At 38.2% G+C, this 16,119-nt stretch overlaps 1 protein-coding gene across 1 annotated transcript in view; it reads right to left on the bottom strand.

Moving 5' to 3' along the window:
* The window catches only part of pemt (phosphatidylethanolamine N-methyltransferase), a 64,293-nt gene extending 48,607 nt beyond the window's left edge, over positions 1-15,686 (bottom strand). Inside the window, exons 1-2 of the mRNA XM_042507945.1 lie at positions 15,466-15,686; positions 12,362-12,469 (exon numbers count right to left, since the gene is read on the bottom strand). Of these exons, the coding sequence (XP_042363879.1) occupies positions 12,362-12,469; positions 15,466-15,567 (210 nt within the window). The 5' untranslated portion in view covers positions 15,568-15,686. The remainder of the gene's footprint in view (positions 1-12,361; positions 12,470-15,465) is intronic.
* Positions 15,687-16,119: the final 433 nt, after the last annotated feature.

Genomic DNA, 16,119 nt, shown 5'->3' with positions numbered 1-16,119 from the left:
GCACAGTCCTCAGTTGACGCACTCCTACTAATAATTATCCTAAATATAACTACCATTAAGTTTGTGCTCTAAGACAAGGACTATGATCCCGTGTGCGCAACACTTGTGCGTCAGCCCATATAAATAATGTGACTGAATGTTGATTGTGGAATTGTTATTCTGCTGGAAGCTGTCGCAGCATCATGTAACAATCTGCAGTGTGATATACTTCATTCTACATGCAATTACACTCAGAAATGTACATCTCAAGGGGACCTCTAATATCTCCACGCATGTAATTTTATGTATAATTGTCGTTTAAGTTCCTCAACTAAAAGCAAAACAGAAGTTCATTGAGATGAATGTCAATTAGCAGGAAATAATCGCTCTCCCTGTTGTGGAGAGGCGACAGGCCAATGACATGACCAACTCACACCTCTGTTCACTCTTACTCTCACATGTCCCCTCTCTTTATTTTCTCTCCTTTTCTCTTCAGTTTTTGCACTTAAATTAGCTGCACTAGGTTTGTCTGCCTCCTCCTTAGTAGTATGCACGTATTCTCTTTTATTCACAACATCACATTGCATTTTCCCCTTTGTTCGCGTTTTATACTTCCTTTGGCTTTGAATTTTTTTTCCAGTCCACTGTTTCTCTCCTCGATGAAATGAAACACCCATCCCTTTCCCTTCCCTCTCTGCTTCACTACATAAAGCACCTTCTTTTTCCTGTCTAAACACAGATGACTCATTCAGACGATATTGCTTTGCCCAGGGCTCAATAAGGTCTCTTTGGGCACCAGATCAGACCCCTGAGAGACAGTGCACAACATAAGAGCCTTACATTGCTAATGCTATGTATGGACTATTTCATGTGCGTGTAAGCCAGCGTAAAATCTGCTGACTCACTTGCAATTTCATGAAGTGAGTCTCTTATTTTCTGTAAGTGAACATGTTTGGTTAGAGTCAGTGACAGACATAGCATGGGTGCCCCAGCTTGTGCTGCGTATGAATCTTTGAGTTATGGTCAAAAACATGTTTTGTAATGACAGTGACATTTGAACTTTAACCACCACATTCAAATCAGTTAAGGAAAAAGATATTATGTTCACACGAATTCCACAAATGCAAGGTCATAGTGACCTTGACCTGTCACCACTAATACCTAACCAGCTCACTGTGGGGTCAAAGTAGATGTTCTTGCCAAATTCAAAGAAATTCCCTCAGTGTATTCTTGAGATATCGTGTCACAAGAATGAGACAGACTGTAACAGTGATACTGACCAATGACAACCAAAACGTAATCAGTCCGTCCTTGACTCCAAGTGGACGTTTGTGCCAAATTTAAAGTGATTCCCTCAGGTTTTCTTGAGATATCGCATTCACAAGAATAAGAAAGACACACACTTACAGTGACCTTGACCTTTAGCTGCCAGAATCTAATCGGTTCAACCATAAGTCCAAGTGGGGGTTTATGCTAAAATTTAAGAAATTCCCTCAAGGTGTTCTTGAGAAAAACATGTTCATGAGAATGAGACAGATAAGGCCCCTGTGACCTTCACCATTGACTTTTGAACCAGACTGTGGTGATTATCTATTAAAGGTTGAACAAGTGTTCAAGACCTCTGGGAGTTCAGTCCACGTCACTCATGTGCTCATAACACTCTCTAAAGCAATGGTTTAAATCTTTTTTTGGCCAATGCATCTCAACAACCCTCCACAGCCCTGTCAGGGATAGCCTCACTTACTGGCACTACTGGTCAAAGCAAAAAAAATTGTCATATTAAATGCTCTCCATTTTGCAGTCCATCTCTAAAATTATTTTAATTAGTTTGCAGCTTGACTTAATAACCCAATTTTCCAACAAAGTCTTCAAGCCCCTGGGGCATTCTTTTGAAGGTCAGCCGAATATGGCTTGCACAGAGATATTTAAATTACATGGTAAGTTCCCACATCCTGCTATCTAAAGCCTGGCATCACTCTCACACTATTCCAGCTGAGATGTCAGCCTAAAGCAGTGAGATAAAACAAGAAAGAACAGATTGACTACTCTCTGCTCAGCCCTTGAGTGTCATCGTGACATCAGTGTAATGCAGCCCCAGGCCCAATCTAATCCTATTTACAGTAGCAGATTTGACTTTGGAGTAGTTTAAGATTTGTGCAGAGGCTGTGACAACCTGTTGCTATCAAGCGAGAGGAGAAAATTAAATCTGGATGCGGCATCATCCTAAACAAGCGTGGAAATGCAGTCTATGCAAAGCTGTGCATGACCCAGATTTCATCTTCTTTACCTCATTTGTTGCTGGTGCCTCTCACCTGAGTGCTTTTAGTTTACCCTCAATCAGAAAGTGAGGAGTAAGAGTGCAGCGAGTATGCAAAAGGAAAGTGTTTGATGTATGTTTAGTTTTCCATGACTACCTAGTGATGCCCATATACGTATATACTGGCCATGTTAATAATGTTTCCTTTTTCGGGGAAGAAAGATTTAAAGGTACTGACTTCCGGGTGAAAACGAGAATTACAATGTTGATTAATGGCCAATAATTAAAGGGACAGTTCACTCAAAAATCAAAATACAGGGGGAGTCTCCTCAAATTACATAACACATTCAGAATTTCTTCATATTCGAAATTTAATTTTTAATACTCCTTTATAGGTTATATGCAATTTTAAAAGGACCCCTGTTCAGAATGACCCTGACGATGTCCATGTGAAATTTCATGTGATTTTACTGTTAAGTAAACATTCATAAATTCCTTGTTTTATTTACCCCTTTTTTCATGAGGTGTGGGACAATGACAACAGTATGATGCAGTTTGTTCCCATGTTTTACTGTGTTTGAGTATAGGTCACTATAATTCAACATGTTTTGCAGTAAATTATGTCGGTAAACAGTGTTTCAAAAATATTTTTCCAAGTGCTCTTTGTTAACTATGAGCACCTGCCCCTCTGTCATAGGTCTCTGTACAGCCCTGCGGCTGTCAGATGTCTAATGGTAAATTTGGAATTATCATGATTTGAACTTTTGGGTGAGGACACAGTCTTTCTCTGAGCCGAAAAAAAAAAAGTGAGGCTGTAATTTAAGATTGCGAAATACTTTGTACAAGCTCAGAACTGGAGCTTCTCAGATCAGTTCTCTACAGACAGACACTTATGTAACCAGCTGGTCATTAATAATTGTAATCTTTGAGATGAAGACTAAGAAAACATCAGTTTCAAAAACAAAATGATGATGTGGTTCTTGATAAACATATCACAAGGTTGTCATGCTGAGCAGCTTGAGACTCTGAGGCTTTCATTACTTTGCAACAAGTGAAAAACTAAATCTAAAAGCTTGTGTTTATGAATCCGCCTGCTGATCCAGAGAACAACAAAAAGCAGAGGCGATATTACAAAGTGATGTAACTAGAATTGGACATTGTGTATACAAATAAAGACCCAGATACATTTTGGCAATTGCAAGAAAGTACAGCAGACAGACTTAATGGCTTCCAGGTTGTCAAAGGAAAATTTTTTGATAAGTACGGTGTGTTTGTGATGTCCAAATACTGGTGCCAGTCTGATAACTGAATATGGTACATGTTATTCAAATTATATTTACTTTTAGGAATATAAACTTGTTTTTCTGCAAAACCTTTTTTAAGCTAATTTCTTTACAAAATAAGCCAAACATTTTAAATACATCTGGACCATAATTGAAGCCTAGAAATGACTTAACAAAGAAAAGTAGCGCTTTTAACAATTAAAAATTGCCAATAAAAGCCTCTAAAACAAAACAGGACATGTTCCAGCAGGTATATGATCTGAAATTTGGGAAAAATGTACATCGGGTATCGAGGTGATATGTTTCCCTGACATTAGCATGTAGCTACACGTGGCAGTGGAGGCCACATTATGGAAACTCATGCGGTAGCGTGCCTGCAGACCATATAAAGAAACCTGGCACACTATGACATCATACTGTAGCCAAAGTAGAAACTTGAATTATCGCCTCACAATTGTATGCCTCAGCGAACCACTCAAGTTGCAGTTACAATTTACATCCATCTATGTGAAAACATGGCAGCACAGAAGATCGATACAATAAGCTCAGTTTTAAGGGGTGTACCCAAGATTAGAATCACCAGTGCAGTATCTGACCAAGTGTCTCCCAGTTGATCATTTGGATATAAAATTATCATTTTGTTTATACATTTTTTGGAAATATTGTCCCAATTAGTGAATGAATTCCTGAGTTATGGCTATGTTTTGTGAGGTCACAGCAACTTTTTACCTTCAACCATCAATTTAATCAGTTCATTCTTTAGTCAATTTGGAAGACAATTGTGCCAAATTTGAGAAAATTTTCCTCAGAGTGTTTTTATAATATTACATTCTTGAGAATGCAATGGACGGGGTGATAGTTTTCTTGACCTTTGACTATAAAATTCCAATCAGTTCGTCTATCATTCTAAGTGGCAGTTTTTATAAAAAATTAAAATTTGAGGAAATTCCCTCAAAATGTTCATGAGATATCATTACAATTAGAATAAAACAGATGAAAGGGAACAGTGACCTTGACCTTTGACTATCAAAATCTTTTCAGATCATTGTTAAGTACAAGTGGATGTTTTAAGAAACGGTTTCACTGTGTTCTTGACATATTCTATTTGAGAGAATGAGTCAGACACACTGACAACGCCAAAACATAATGCCCTTAGCCTCGGCCAGTTTCAGTGCAGAGGCATAAAAACTGTTGGATATGAGTGTTCAACAGTAGGAAGCCTGAGGATTTTGCTAATAGTAATAACTTACATACATACAACATACATTTACATCATTGTTTGAGGCTTGGGCCACATTTAATATAAACATCCTTCATTGTAACTATATCTATCTATCTATATATCTATCTATATATCTATCTATATATATCTATATTATATATATATATATATATATATATATATATATACATATATATATATATATATATATATATATAAGAAAGAAAATATGGAAAAGCATAAATGGTCACCTTTAATGGCTATAATTGGCAGCGCTTTGACAGTCATTATAGTCATTGTCACAACCGGGCACAAGAGAGACTTAAGGCACATTAGTTGGACTATCAGAGGTATGAAAGTAAATACATATGATTGGACATACACATACATACATATAGAGGACAATAAATGAGCTTGCGTCATTACATTCATCAACGCACCTATTATTACTGCACTTGCTGGGAGGAAATTACATCATCAACACCTGATGACACCCCTGCATTCAGTGCACAGGTGTAATTAGCACCAATCTAATGAGAGGGCTGTGCTGTGCCAGCTGACAGACAGGTTTTCCCTCTGACATGCATCTGCACTTTCTGGAAGCTTCCGGAGATTCAACACAAGTCTGTAGATGAGTCACTATATAGGCCACCTACGTGTGCACACACACAGGCACACACACACACACACACACACACACACACACACACACACATATAAAGACATACTTGTAGCCCCCACTGTGCAGTTGTTGCTGAGGTCAGGCCTGGAGAGATTCTAACATCCCCAACAGAGCGAATGGACCAAAATTGCCACAACTGTCAGCGTACTGTTCCACAACAAGGGTCAATGTGTCAACAGCGTCAATGTGGCACACTGACCTTCTGACTGTGCCCGTCTCTTCTTCCGATTCTACTTTTGTACTGTAACACTGTTCATGCGTCAAAGCCCAAACATGAAAGAAGAGAGAAGATCACGACTGGTCTGCCTTTTAACACAAATAAATAAAGTGTTTTGTTTTCTGATGATTGTGTCTACTAAAACCAACAGGCCTTGTGTGTGTGTGTGTGTATGTGTGTGTGTGTGTGTGTGTGTGTGCGTGTGTGTGTGTGTGTGATCAGTGTTTCATTCATGGACAGCGGTCATGTCAGTGTGAAATGATAAAAGGTTAAGTAGAATAAGGTGGGAGCCGGTACATACTAATCCGTGCCCACACACACACACACACACACACACACACACACACACACACACACCACACACACACACACACACACACACAACACATTCGAGGAACAGGCCTTGCTGTGTCTGATCCAGGAGGAACACTATGTTCAGTGCAAATGCATAATATAAAGAGCTGCTGTGAAGTCCCGTCCTGTTATTTGACAGAATCTACAGAGCATGTGCATTTTAAGCACATAGGTGGAAAATTACGCAGAGAGAGACTTCCTTTCAACCAAGAAACTGGTGTCTGAGCATCCATGAGTAGCCGCCACAGGAATAGCAAAAACCAAAAAATGCATGGGAAAAATAACTTAAATAAATTCCACTAAATTCATGTGGGGAAAATAGCTCTTTCACAAGTACCAGCTGAGTCATGAGTTGTTTTAGCTGCATCAGTGTACATTTCTTTCAAAATCATGGGAAGAAGGCAATGAGCAATGGAAGAAGAAATGACCCAAAATTATGAAAATTAAGTAAAAAGTACAGGAAAATGACCTGAAAATTAATGGAAAAAATAAAAAGAAAGAGAAAAACAACCTGGAAAATTGATAATAACTTTGTAGCTTGATTTGAAATATGTCATTACGATGGTTTTCCCTCGCTTTTTTCTTTTTCCTATTGGTATTTTCCACAGTTTTTAAATTTTTTTTTTTTTTTTAATTATTCTCTAAGTCTACTAATTTTTTGCAGTTTGTGAAACTATTGTTACCAAGTTGCTCATTGCCTTTTCCTCATCTTTTTGAAAGAAATTTGCCTCAGGTCCAAAGACTTAAATACTAGTGAAAGGTATCCGAAACCAGCAGATGAGATGAGGCTTAAGGTTTCAAAAGGTTCAAGGTGTCGTGCTGTGCGGGGTCACACCCTAAATGGACCATCGCACACCCGAACGCCTCCAAGGCGGTAGCAGTGACATCTCAACAACCAGGGCCAACCTGTGAGGAACCCCCTTAATGAAATAATTGTTAGATTAATCAACAAAAAAAATAACTGAACAGTTCCTTATTTGCCTTTTGCAATGCAAGCATTTAAATAACAAAATAACTGGAGGCTTTTATTGTGAAAGATGTATAGGAAATGAAATTTGTTTATGTGTTTTTGTGCTCTTACATTATTAATGTTCTTAATTTAGGTATGTCACAGGGAGGTTGGGGGGTGGGCTACATGGGTTTATTTTATTTTTATTCTGTAAATCTTTATTCTGGAAAGCACTTTGTGTTTAACATTAAAAAGTGGTAAAAATATACAAATATATATTATTATTATATAATAACATTCATATGAATGTTAAAGACTGCCAAAATGTTCTAAACAAGTTTCATCATCCATCAGTTGGGTTAGTTTGTTCCCAAACAGTCCTGGACCACAATGCACTGCTAATGTGACCTAATATAAATGCAGCCTCTTCAAAAAGGGCTGCATACATGTTGTACCACAAGTTAATTACTGGGTCAGACTGCTGGGTCATTTCATATTGCACAGCATCTTCAGTTCAGACTCTTGGGATCACAACGTTCAGTGCTTCCGCGGTCATATCAACCATCTCTTATTACAAGTATGATTAACCGAGCAGCGTCACACTGCTACCTGCGACAGTTAGAAAAAAAATGGAAGCTTCCTCTTTAAGCACAGTCTCTGAGAGGGCCGTGGAAGAGAGTGGAGTGTAGGTGGAAATTGAGATTGAAAAGGTCAGACAGCACTAGACACTTCTCATTCATGTAGAAGTAGTAGTAAGGCTTTAATCTTTTGAAGGGCCGTATGGGAGCTTTGCAGACCTTCAAATGTGTGTAGATATGAAATTTCGAATTAAGGCACTGTCCACATGAGACACAACTCAGTCGTCAAAAACCTTAAGTTTCTAGGTCTTTTCTATACAGAGGTGTTGATTTCCCAGTGGTGTTGAAAATGCAGCTTATTTTTTTTATTTTTTATTAATCTTATAAATATTTTTCAGATTGGTTGGTTAACCCTTTGAAACCTGGAGTGTTACTTTCACATGTATTTAAACCTCTTAACCCCTCTGCACATAGGTTTGATTTCTTTCAAAAACATGGGGTAAAAGGCAATGAGTTAACTCAGTAAGAAAAGTTAAGAAATTAGTAGATTTAGTAGATTTTTTACAAAAAGCTACAGAAAAAAATGAGAGGGAAAACTATATTTATAATTATCATCATATTTTAAATGATGTTGCAAAATGAATTATTATAAAAAAAGCCTAATTCAATGTGATCCCTTTAGACTATTCAAATTGAAACATTTCAGCCTCTTCATGCACACACATGTTGAACCTTCAGCACTATCAGCAGCAAGGTACCAGCACAGCACATGCAGAACACAGCCTTCCATGAATCAAGGCGACCATGTGACGTGCCACAAAAGATGAGAACTGCACCCTTCCATTACCTTCATCAAAATATCATCGCCATAAAGGAACATGTTCCTTGGAGCAGCAGGGACAAAGGCCTTAATGAAATACATCCCATCAGCAGCTGTTTGAGCCGTCACATGTGACAGGCATGTGATCGGAAATATAAGTAACTTGCTTTGGGCACAAAGACATACATCACATAGATGTGTCTGTCTCTTTCTTTAAGAGATGACAGTCCAATAAAACTAAATGAAACACCATGCCCGACACTCCCACTTGTCAAGAGTATAGCATTTCAGCTCAAACAGTTAACAAGATCTTTTAACATCTGCCTCTGAGTAAGTTCCATCAGTCCTAATGCTTTTTGCCTGAATAACTCCCATTACAGCCACTTACAGTTTATCTTCAACCAAAATGCACAAAAAGAGTGATCTGGAATTATGTGCAGGGCCAAGAGCCCCTCAGCATTTTTTTCTTTTTCTTTGTAGTAAATAATTGGCTTCACTTTTGTAAGGAAAGAGCTACTGTATGATGAACATGCGTGCTGCCGGGCTGTGCAGGTGTGATGAGTCAACAGTCTAATAAGTCACCATTAAAAGTTAGTGAATGACCGTCTTGATATGAAACATGTAGCTTTTGAAACAGTGAAACTAACTGCAAAAGGAGCTATAAATTAAGCCAATTTTAGCCAATCATCCTATAGCCTAGCCATTTTATTAAATCTGGCAGGCCACCATGATTAAAAAATTTGCCACCACATAAGGATTTTTCAAATTATGAAGCTGGACAGATCATTAGGAGCACTGTTGAAATATATATTATGTAAGGTTATTCACTGCATCACATTTTCAGAGTGCAGAGCACATTCTAGGCACAGGTGGAGCAGCAGTACGTCATGCACATTTAAATTGAAACAAATTGGTCAAAAAGTTTGCATTCACTCGCAGCATCTGCTTCACTGATTCATTGATCTGATGAGCTCTGAATTGTTTGACAGATCAATTAACCCTCCCACGAGTCAGAAAATGCTGCTCAGGGGAAAAAAAGCTCATGGAAAGTATTGCCTGCATTGCATTCATGGACCTGCAAAAATCTCCAAATTTAGAGTGGACACAGACTTATGCAAAGTGACACACACACATATAAAAGAAAGTTTGCTGTCATTCCATCCCCGACACCAGCTGCTGAATATGGTTGATTGGGGTGAACTGTCCCTTTAAACTCATAACTAAGTAAATAAAGAGTAATGGAACACATAAGAATTATTAAATTGCATGATTTTATCATGTTTGTTTTGTTATTTAAATCGCCATTTGTCTTCGTTGCATAAGTGCTTTAACATTTCAAATTTGGGAGCAACATTATAATCAATGGCGCACGTTGACCATGTATGGCAATTCGGTGCCACATAGGGAGCGTGGGTGAGGATTACAGGTAAAGAGGATTTCTTTGAACATGTCCACTTTAAGCTAATTGAAGCGTTATGCAATGCTTCAGAGATAATCAGACTTACGTCTTGGCATGAGTCACTCAGTAAACTCCATCACTGACAAAGATGTCTCTTGAAATGTGTGATTCAAGTCTCCATCGCACTTCTCTGTGCACTTGAAATCTGAAGGATCTCTGATTGAAAACTAATAAGCATATTTTGCTTTCATGTCTACGTAACAAGGATCCTTCAGGACTGACTCTCTGACGGTGCATCGCCATCAACACACAAGAACCACCAATGTTATCAAGACCTCGCATTATTATGTAATGTACAGTCTATTAAATATTAACTATAATCAGTGTTGATTGCCTAATCATGATCCTAAACAATTACGATAAGTTTGGTGATATGTAATCATCTTGTCTGTGAAATATAGCCCTCTGTGAAAAACAGAAAGGGAAGTTTTATCAAGCACAGGGACACTGACAGGGACACCTTGACTTGATTTGACGAAGACAGAACAACAGTCAAAGACAGTCTATCTGTGGACAGATATATAATTTTCAAAACTATACCACTCGTAACACTCAAGATCTCAGCTTGTTTCTTCCACTATAGTACATTAAGTGAGTTATTGGCCTTGGTATTGTCTGAAGATTTAAAATGTACAGTATAATTTTTATTGTTGGGCATTAGAAGGATGGCATAAGTCAGGTGGAAGATCACACTTTCCCCCTGAACCCAGAAAGAGCAAGATCCCTCACCAACTTCCATCAATGAATCAGTTTTGTTGATCTGGCCGAGCCAAAAACACCACAACTTGTTGACTGCCATTGACCTAATGGCTTATAAAATGGAATTCACAGAAAGCGTTGTGTCACATCCATTTTGCATGGGCTTAAAGGCATGCAGGGCCTGAAACTAATGGTGTCTTGTATGGGGGACAACAGACAATGTGTTTGGGACAAACAGATGTCTTCCATTGGATGTCATCTGAACAAGAGGATGCAATAAACTCAGTGCAATTGTGTCAGGGGACACACTCTATTGTTTCCCTGATAATGCCACACTGAGAACAACAAATCTGTGTTGACATTAGCAGGAGAACTAGTTAGCATCAGCTGTTAGCAGTGGGTGGGTGGCACTAACTGCTGATACAGAGTTGTATTGAGTTACATTATGATGCGTTCAAGCTCCATTCAGTAAAAATCATCATTAGGCAAAGAGAAATTAAATAGTTCTCATGATGTATTCCATTGTAATCTTGTAAAATGTAGTTTTTGGTGAGAAACTTGAATAAATACAGCTTTTGGAAGGAGATATTTGTTGATGTTTTTACAGCAATATAAAATCGATATTCGGGAGAGAATTTTTTCCCAATTCTTCAAAAAGTTTTTCAAGTTAAAGGTTGTTTCATAAATTTCTGTGATTGAGTTTGAGATCAATTAAAGGTAGAGTAACAAAGGACTGAATGACTTAAAAACTATTGAGTTATTTTTTCATAAAGAAGATTTCTCTGTTTCCCATGACACAAAAGGTGGAGTAAATAGAAACAATAACAAAATAAACATTGGTATTGGTTTTGGCTTTCAGCAATCTGCAATGTTGTTATTTTGTAATGTCAGTCTTAGCCTGATAGTTGGGGCATCCCTGCAATTCAAGCATTCTGTTTATAATGCTTAATGCCTGCTGATTACTTGCAGCCACAAACAGTAGCAAAACCCCTACTGTGGTTTGTTACTGCCAAACAAAAGAAAAAAAGAAACGTAAACACCAAGCTTGGGTAGAAAAGATTGAAGACACACTAGAGGAGTATTCATACAGAATGACTGATTTGTACCTGCTCCACTTTCAAATTAGTAAGGTTGTTCCATACCCGAGTAGAGTTGTGTCATCAAGTATGTGACATTTGTTTATGTTGTTATTACAGCATAGAAAGTGTGCCAGTTGTAAGATCCCTGGCCCATACAACCCCATGCATTATGCATACTATTTTTTTTTATATATTGGAGACAATAGGAGGGTTTCCATTAACCCTCAAATTTAAATCATGACCCATCGCCTACCAGAAATCCCTTGTACGTGGTTGCTTTCACATCTAAGGAAGCGTGAGAAGTCGCATAACGTCACTCAATGGAAAATTGGTCATCTCGCAATTGTGTTTTATCAACATTTGAAAATATAGCTCAGGTTTTGCGCAAATCTGTAATAGAAACACGACTAATGTCAAGAACGTCGCTCTCACCTGCCTTCCCACTATACCACCCATAGCTGTGCAGTTCAGAGGATGGGTTTGGCACATACGGTGTAGATATGTAAATTTCAGAAGAGACCGGCAGTGTTCAGGTATGCTTTGCAGATCTACTTCTCTACTGCTTCAATCGTTATATAGCAGTCCACTTTCGTGTTTCAGCACTGTATGTTACACAGTGTTCACACTGATCAAACAAACTGGATTTCCAAATGTCTTGATTCCCTATTTTCTTTCGCTCTAGACATCAGTGAGCTTGACCAGACAATGTTTTGGCTACACAAGTGTAAGTATAAAAGATGCAAGACTATTTTAGTAGTGAAAACATCAACGGGTATCTCTTACCACATTCCAGAATAAAGGGTTGAATATGATGGCGATCACTGCGATACAAAAGCTGGAGTCATGAAAGTTGATGTGTTTTAGGAGTCCCTCCATCAGCGTCAAGTCCATCTGAAAAAAACAGCCATATGAAAACTACACATAAACATAAACATACATATTATTTTACTGAAAGATTGATGGATGGATATCACTCATAGCTATTTATAAAAAAAAGTGTAAAATATCACCCAAGGTCTGCACTGGAATTTAAACATTAGCCAGGTTTCCATCCAAATTTTGTACAAATTTTATTCGAATTTTGAGAAAATCTGCAAAGGACAATGTAACCACTCTAGGCTATGTATGCCTATGATATTTCCTGTAGCTTGCAGATTCAGGGATAGAGAGCTTCAGCAGATACATCTGCATTTTTTTGACTCTTAAGAGGTTTTGTTTTGTTTGTTTTTTTTACTTTAAACAGACATATGTCACACACTTTTTGTTACTTTTGGTATAAAATAAAATAACATTGGCTTTAACTGGACCATGCTTTTTAAGTAAACGTCTGCACTGATCAGTGACTCTTTGGTGCTGTAATAAATCACAGAATATAATACTTTGATTATCTATAAAAGGGAGGGATTGGTAATAGCTTGCACAGGGCTTTTTAAAAAATGAAGCACAACATTAAAATGAATGATAATGACTAATATGCAGTTGAGCAGCATAGACTGATATTCCATCTCTCACACACAGAAGTGCTGTGTGTGGTTTTCCAGTTTATGCCTACTGACGCCAGAGATGAAGTGCATAAAAGAATGTCTTTTAGGCCAATGACAACAATGTTGGCCTTGGTTGTTTTTTTAACCTCAGTGTTGGGGCCAAAAGTGCAATACTGGCTGAAGTATACAAAAGCCTAATATAACGGAAATGTAGGCACTAGATTTTGAGAAGTGAAAAGAATGCATGGAATAAAAATGATGATTTATCCGTGAGATACCAATCAACTGTTTCTATCACATACAAAGGAACTATGAAGAGGTTTGCACTTGAAGTAGATCAGTATTAGGCTTAGGCAGCATCATCGTATTGTAGTACATCAAGGTATTTAGAAATCCGTAAGGTATGGTTTTCAATGCCATCATAAGTACAGGTGCTCCTCTTTCTATTATACTTATTATATGTAGTGCACAGCATGCACCACATGAGTTCAGCGTCCAGTCTCTACTGGTGGAACAGGCAGCTGAGCTGACAGACACTGGCACACCTGGTGGTGGAGGGAAAAGTTACAGGACTGTAAACAGCCTGTGGACAGCAACAGCAGAGAGAGACCATGGGGAATAACAGTATGTTTTTTACATCTATTATTATTTAACCAAACCAGAGCTGGTGATTGTTGGAACAGTGAACTTACTAAGTAGATTACCAAGTGACCAAGATGGTTTTAGTATTTACCACAACGCACTGAGGTGGGTTATCACTATAAAGACAATTATTATGGATCTCTGCAACAAGTAACTATCTCACTTGCTTAAAATCATAAAATATGTTTACTGCGTGTGTCAATTACAGACCCATCACAAGCTGCTTCTGCTGTTCACTGTGTAGGGATAGGCTGCTGATAGGCTATCAGATCTGTTTCCCACGATACAGGCTGACACAAGTAACAGGTCACGGTTACCCTGGTGAGATGAATGAGTGCCCTGACCTTGAGTCAGTAGTTTGCAGATAATTGGGTGAAACAGGGACATTTCAGTGAACTGCTGCAGGCCAGGAGAAGTGGCTGTCAATACTTTGTTTTTTGTTATTGTCAAGATCATGGTACCAGACTAAAGGTATTGTATGTGACATTCAGAGCATTATAAATGCAGCAAATCACTATTTGCTATGCTGAGATATAGTGGAGCAACAATGTCCTGAGCAGAGAATGAAGTCACGCTCCATCTTTATGTGTTGCAGCCTGAGCTTGTCTGTGGTTTACTGTGGTCTGTCCGTGCATGCATGTTAGTGCATGTGTGTATGCTACTGACCTCTGCCACCAGGGACTGCACCATCACATGACTTAACTCCACCATCACAACAAGGCTTGAAAGTTGTATTCGGCGTTATGATGTTACGTACTCACATTTAGTCACTTGTTTGCAAGTGCAACTGTGTTTTTTCAAAAATTACATTTTTTGGGTTTTGTCTTTAATATGTATAGGACAGAGTAAGCATGAAAGGGGAGACAGATGGGGTGACATGCAGCAAAGGGCAGAGGTTGGAGTCAAATCTGCAGCTACTGCAGCAAGGATACAGCCTCTGTACGTGGGGTGCTACTGGGTGCCCTAGTGACTGCCTTTAGTAAGACACATAAAAGCTTCAAAGTATACCAGTGGTACATTTACTGACACATTTTATGTCGTAGTACACAACATGAAAGTCTCTTAAGCTTAGTTAACCACAGACCTTCTTTCAGGCATCTAACCAAACACCCATTAAAAAAAACACTGACTTTGAGACAAGGGAACATTGGGTCCTGAAATGCTAACTGATTTCCATATATTATGACTCATTATCATCTGGGGTAATGTGCTTTATATTGGGAACTGTGTTCAGAATTTTGCATGTGTATGCATGTATATATATATATACACACACACACACACACACATATATATATATATATACATATACATATATATATATATATATATATATATATATATATATATATATATAAACACATGACAATATGTGTTTTGCTTTTCATTTTATTTTTCAACTTCTCTGTAGGTACAAAAATAATGGCATGTAAAACAAAATGAAAAGATTTTGAAGATTAAATCATATAATATATTGTTAAAATACCTTTTTACAGCGTTATTTGTTGCAAACACCTGCTTGTATAATGCATTTTGGTGGAGTTTGATTATACTGTTTTGTGTCTACATTTGTGTTTGTTTGCAAAAACACATGCTTTTATGTTGAAAAGACCTGCTTTCCGGCTGTCGCGAGCACAACAATGAAACAGACGGTTCCAGTCGGTCAAACGGGGACCTTCGCTACTTTTGCGAGCGCCTCCACTGATTCGTATGAGAGTTAATCGTATAGAGCAGCTTTCTTTTCAGCAGTTGTAATTTTACCTTCGAGTAATCGACGTTATTGAGTCCTCCGCAGCAGTCCAGCAGCACAGGATGATTGTTTCCAGCCAGATTATCGTCCCCAGCAGCGCCCGAGTGGCTCATACACACCGCGTGAACACCGCGTGAACACGCATCCGTGTGTGTAAGATAACAGAAAATTGCACAATACTCAGTGCAAGGTTCTTGTTTTTCTGTGAAAGAAGGGTGCAGTTGCCGTGGAGAACTACACAAGTCCTGATAACCTCTCACCTAGCTCAAAGCATCCTGGGAAATGTAGTTCATGGATCACTGGTTGTGAATAAAAGCAATCGATTGCTATATCATACAGAAAGCCCATGTCCTCACTTAGGAATAAACTTAAAACTTTGACTTTTTTGACCTGCTACATGTGATAACTTTTCTTGCATTGTTTTTTTCGTCGTAAATTAGGCCTAATAGTCAGTTGCTCTACAGTGACATCTTCTGGCTGAAAATATTAAGGCTTTTAAGACCGGGATGTGTGTGGAGAAACCAGAATTATTTATGACAGTGGTTCCCAACTGGTCCAACCACTGGGTCCAGATGTCTCTATGGTCATTAGTTCAAGGTCTGCATATTAGAGAAATTAGCACATATTTAATTTTATTTGAACAAATGTAAATAGCACACAGGCCT

Source organism: Plectropomus leopardus, chromosome 19 (genome assembly GCF_008729295.1).
Source record: "Plectropomus leopardus isolate mb chromosome 19, YSFRI_Pleo_2.0, whole genome shotgun sequence".
NCBI classification, from domain to species: domain Eukaryota; kingdom Metazoa; phylum Chordata; class Actinopteri; order Perciformes; family Serranidae; genus Plectropomus; species Plectropomus leopardus.
Note: the sequence above shows the minus strand (reverse complement) of the source record. Positions and strands in the feature narration are given on the sequence as shown.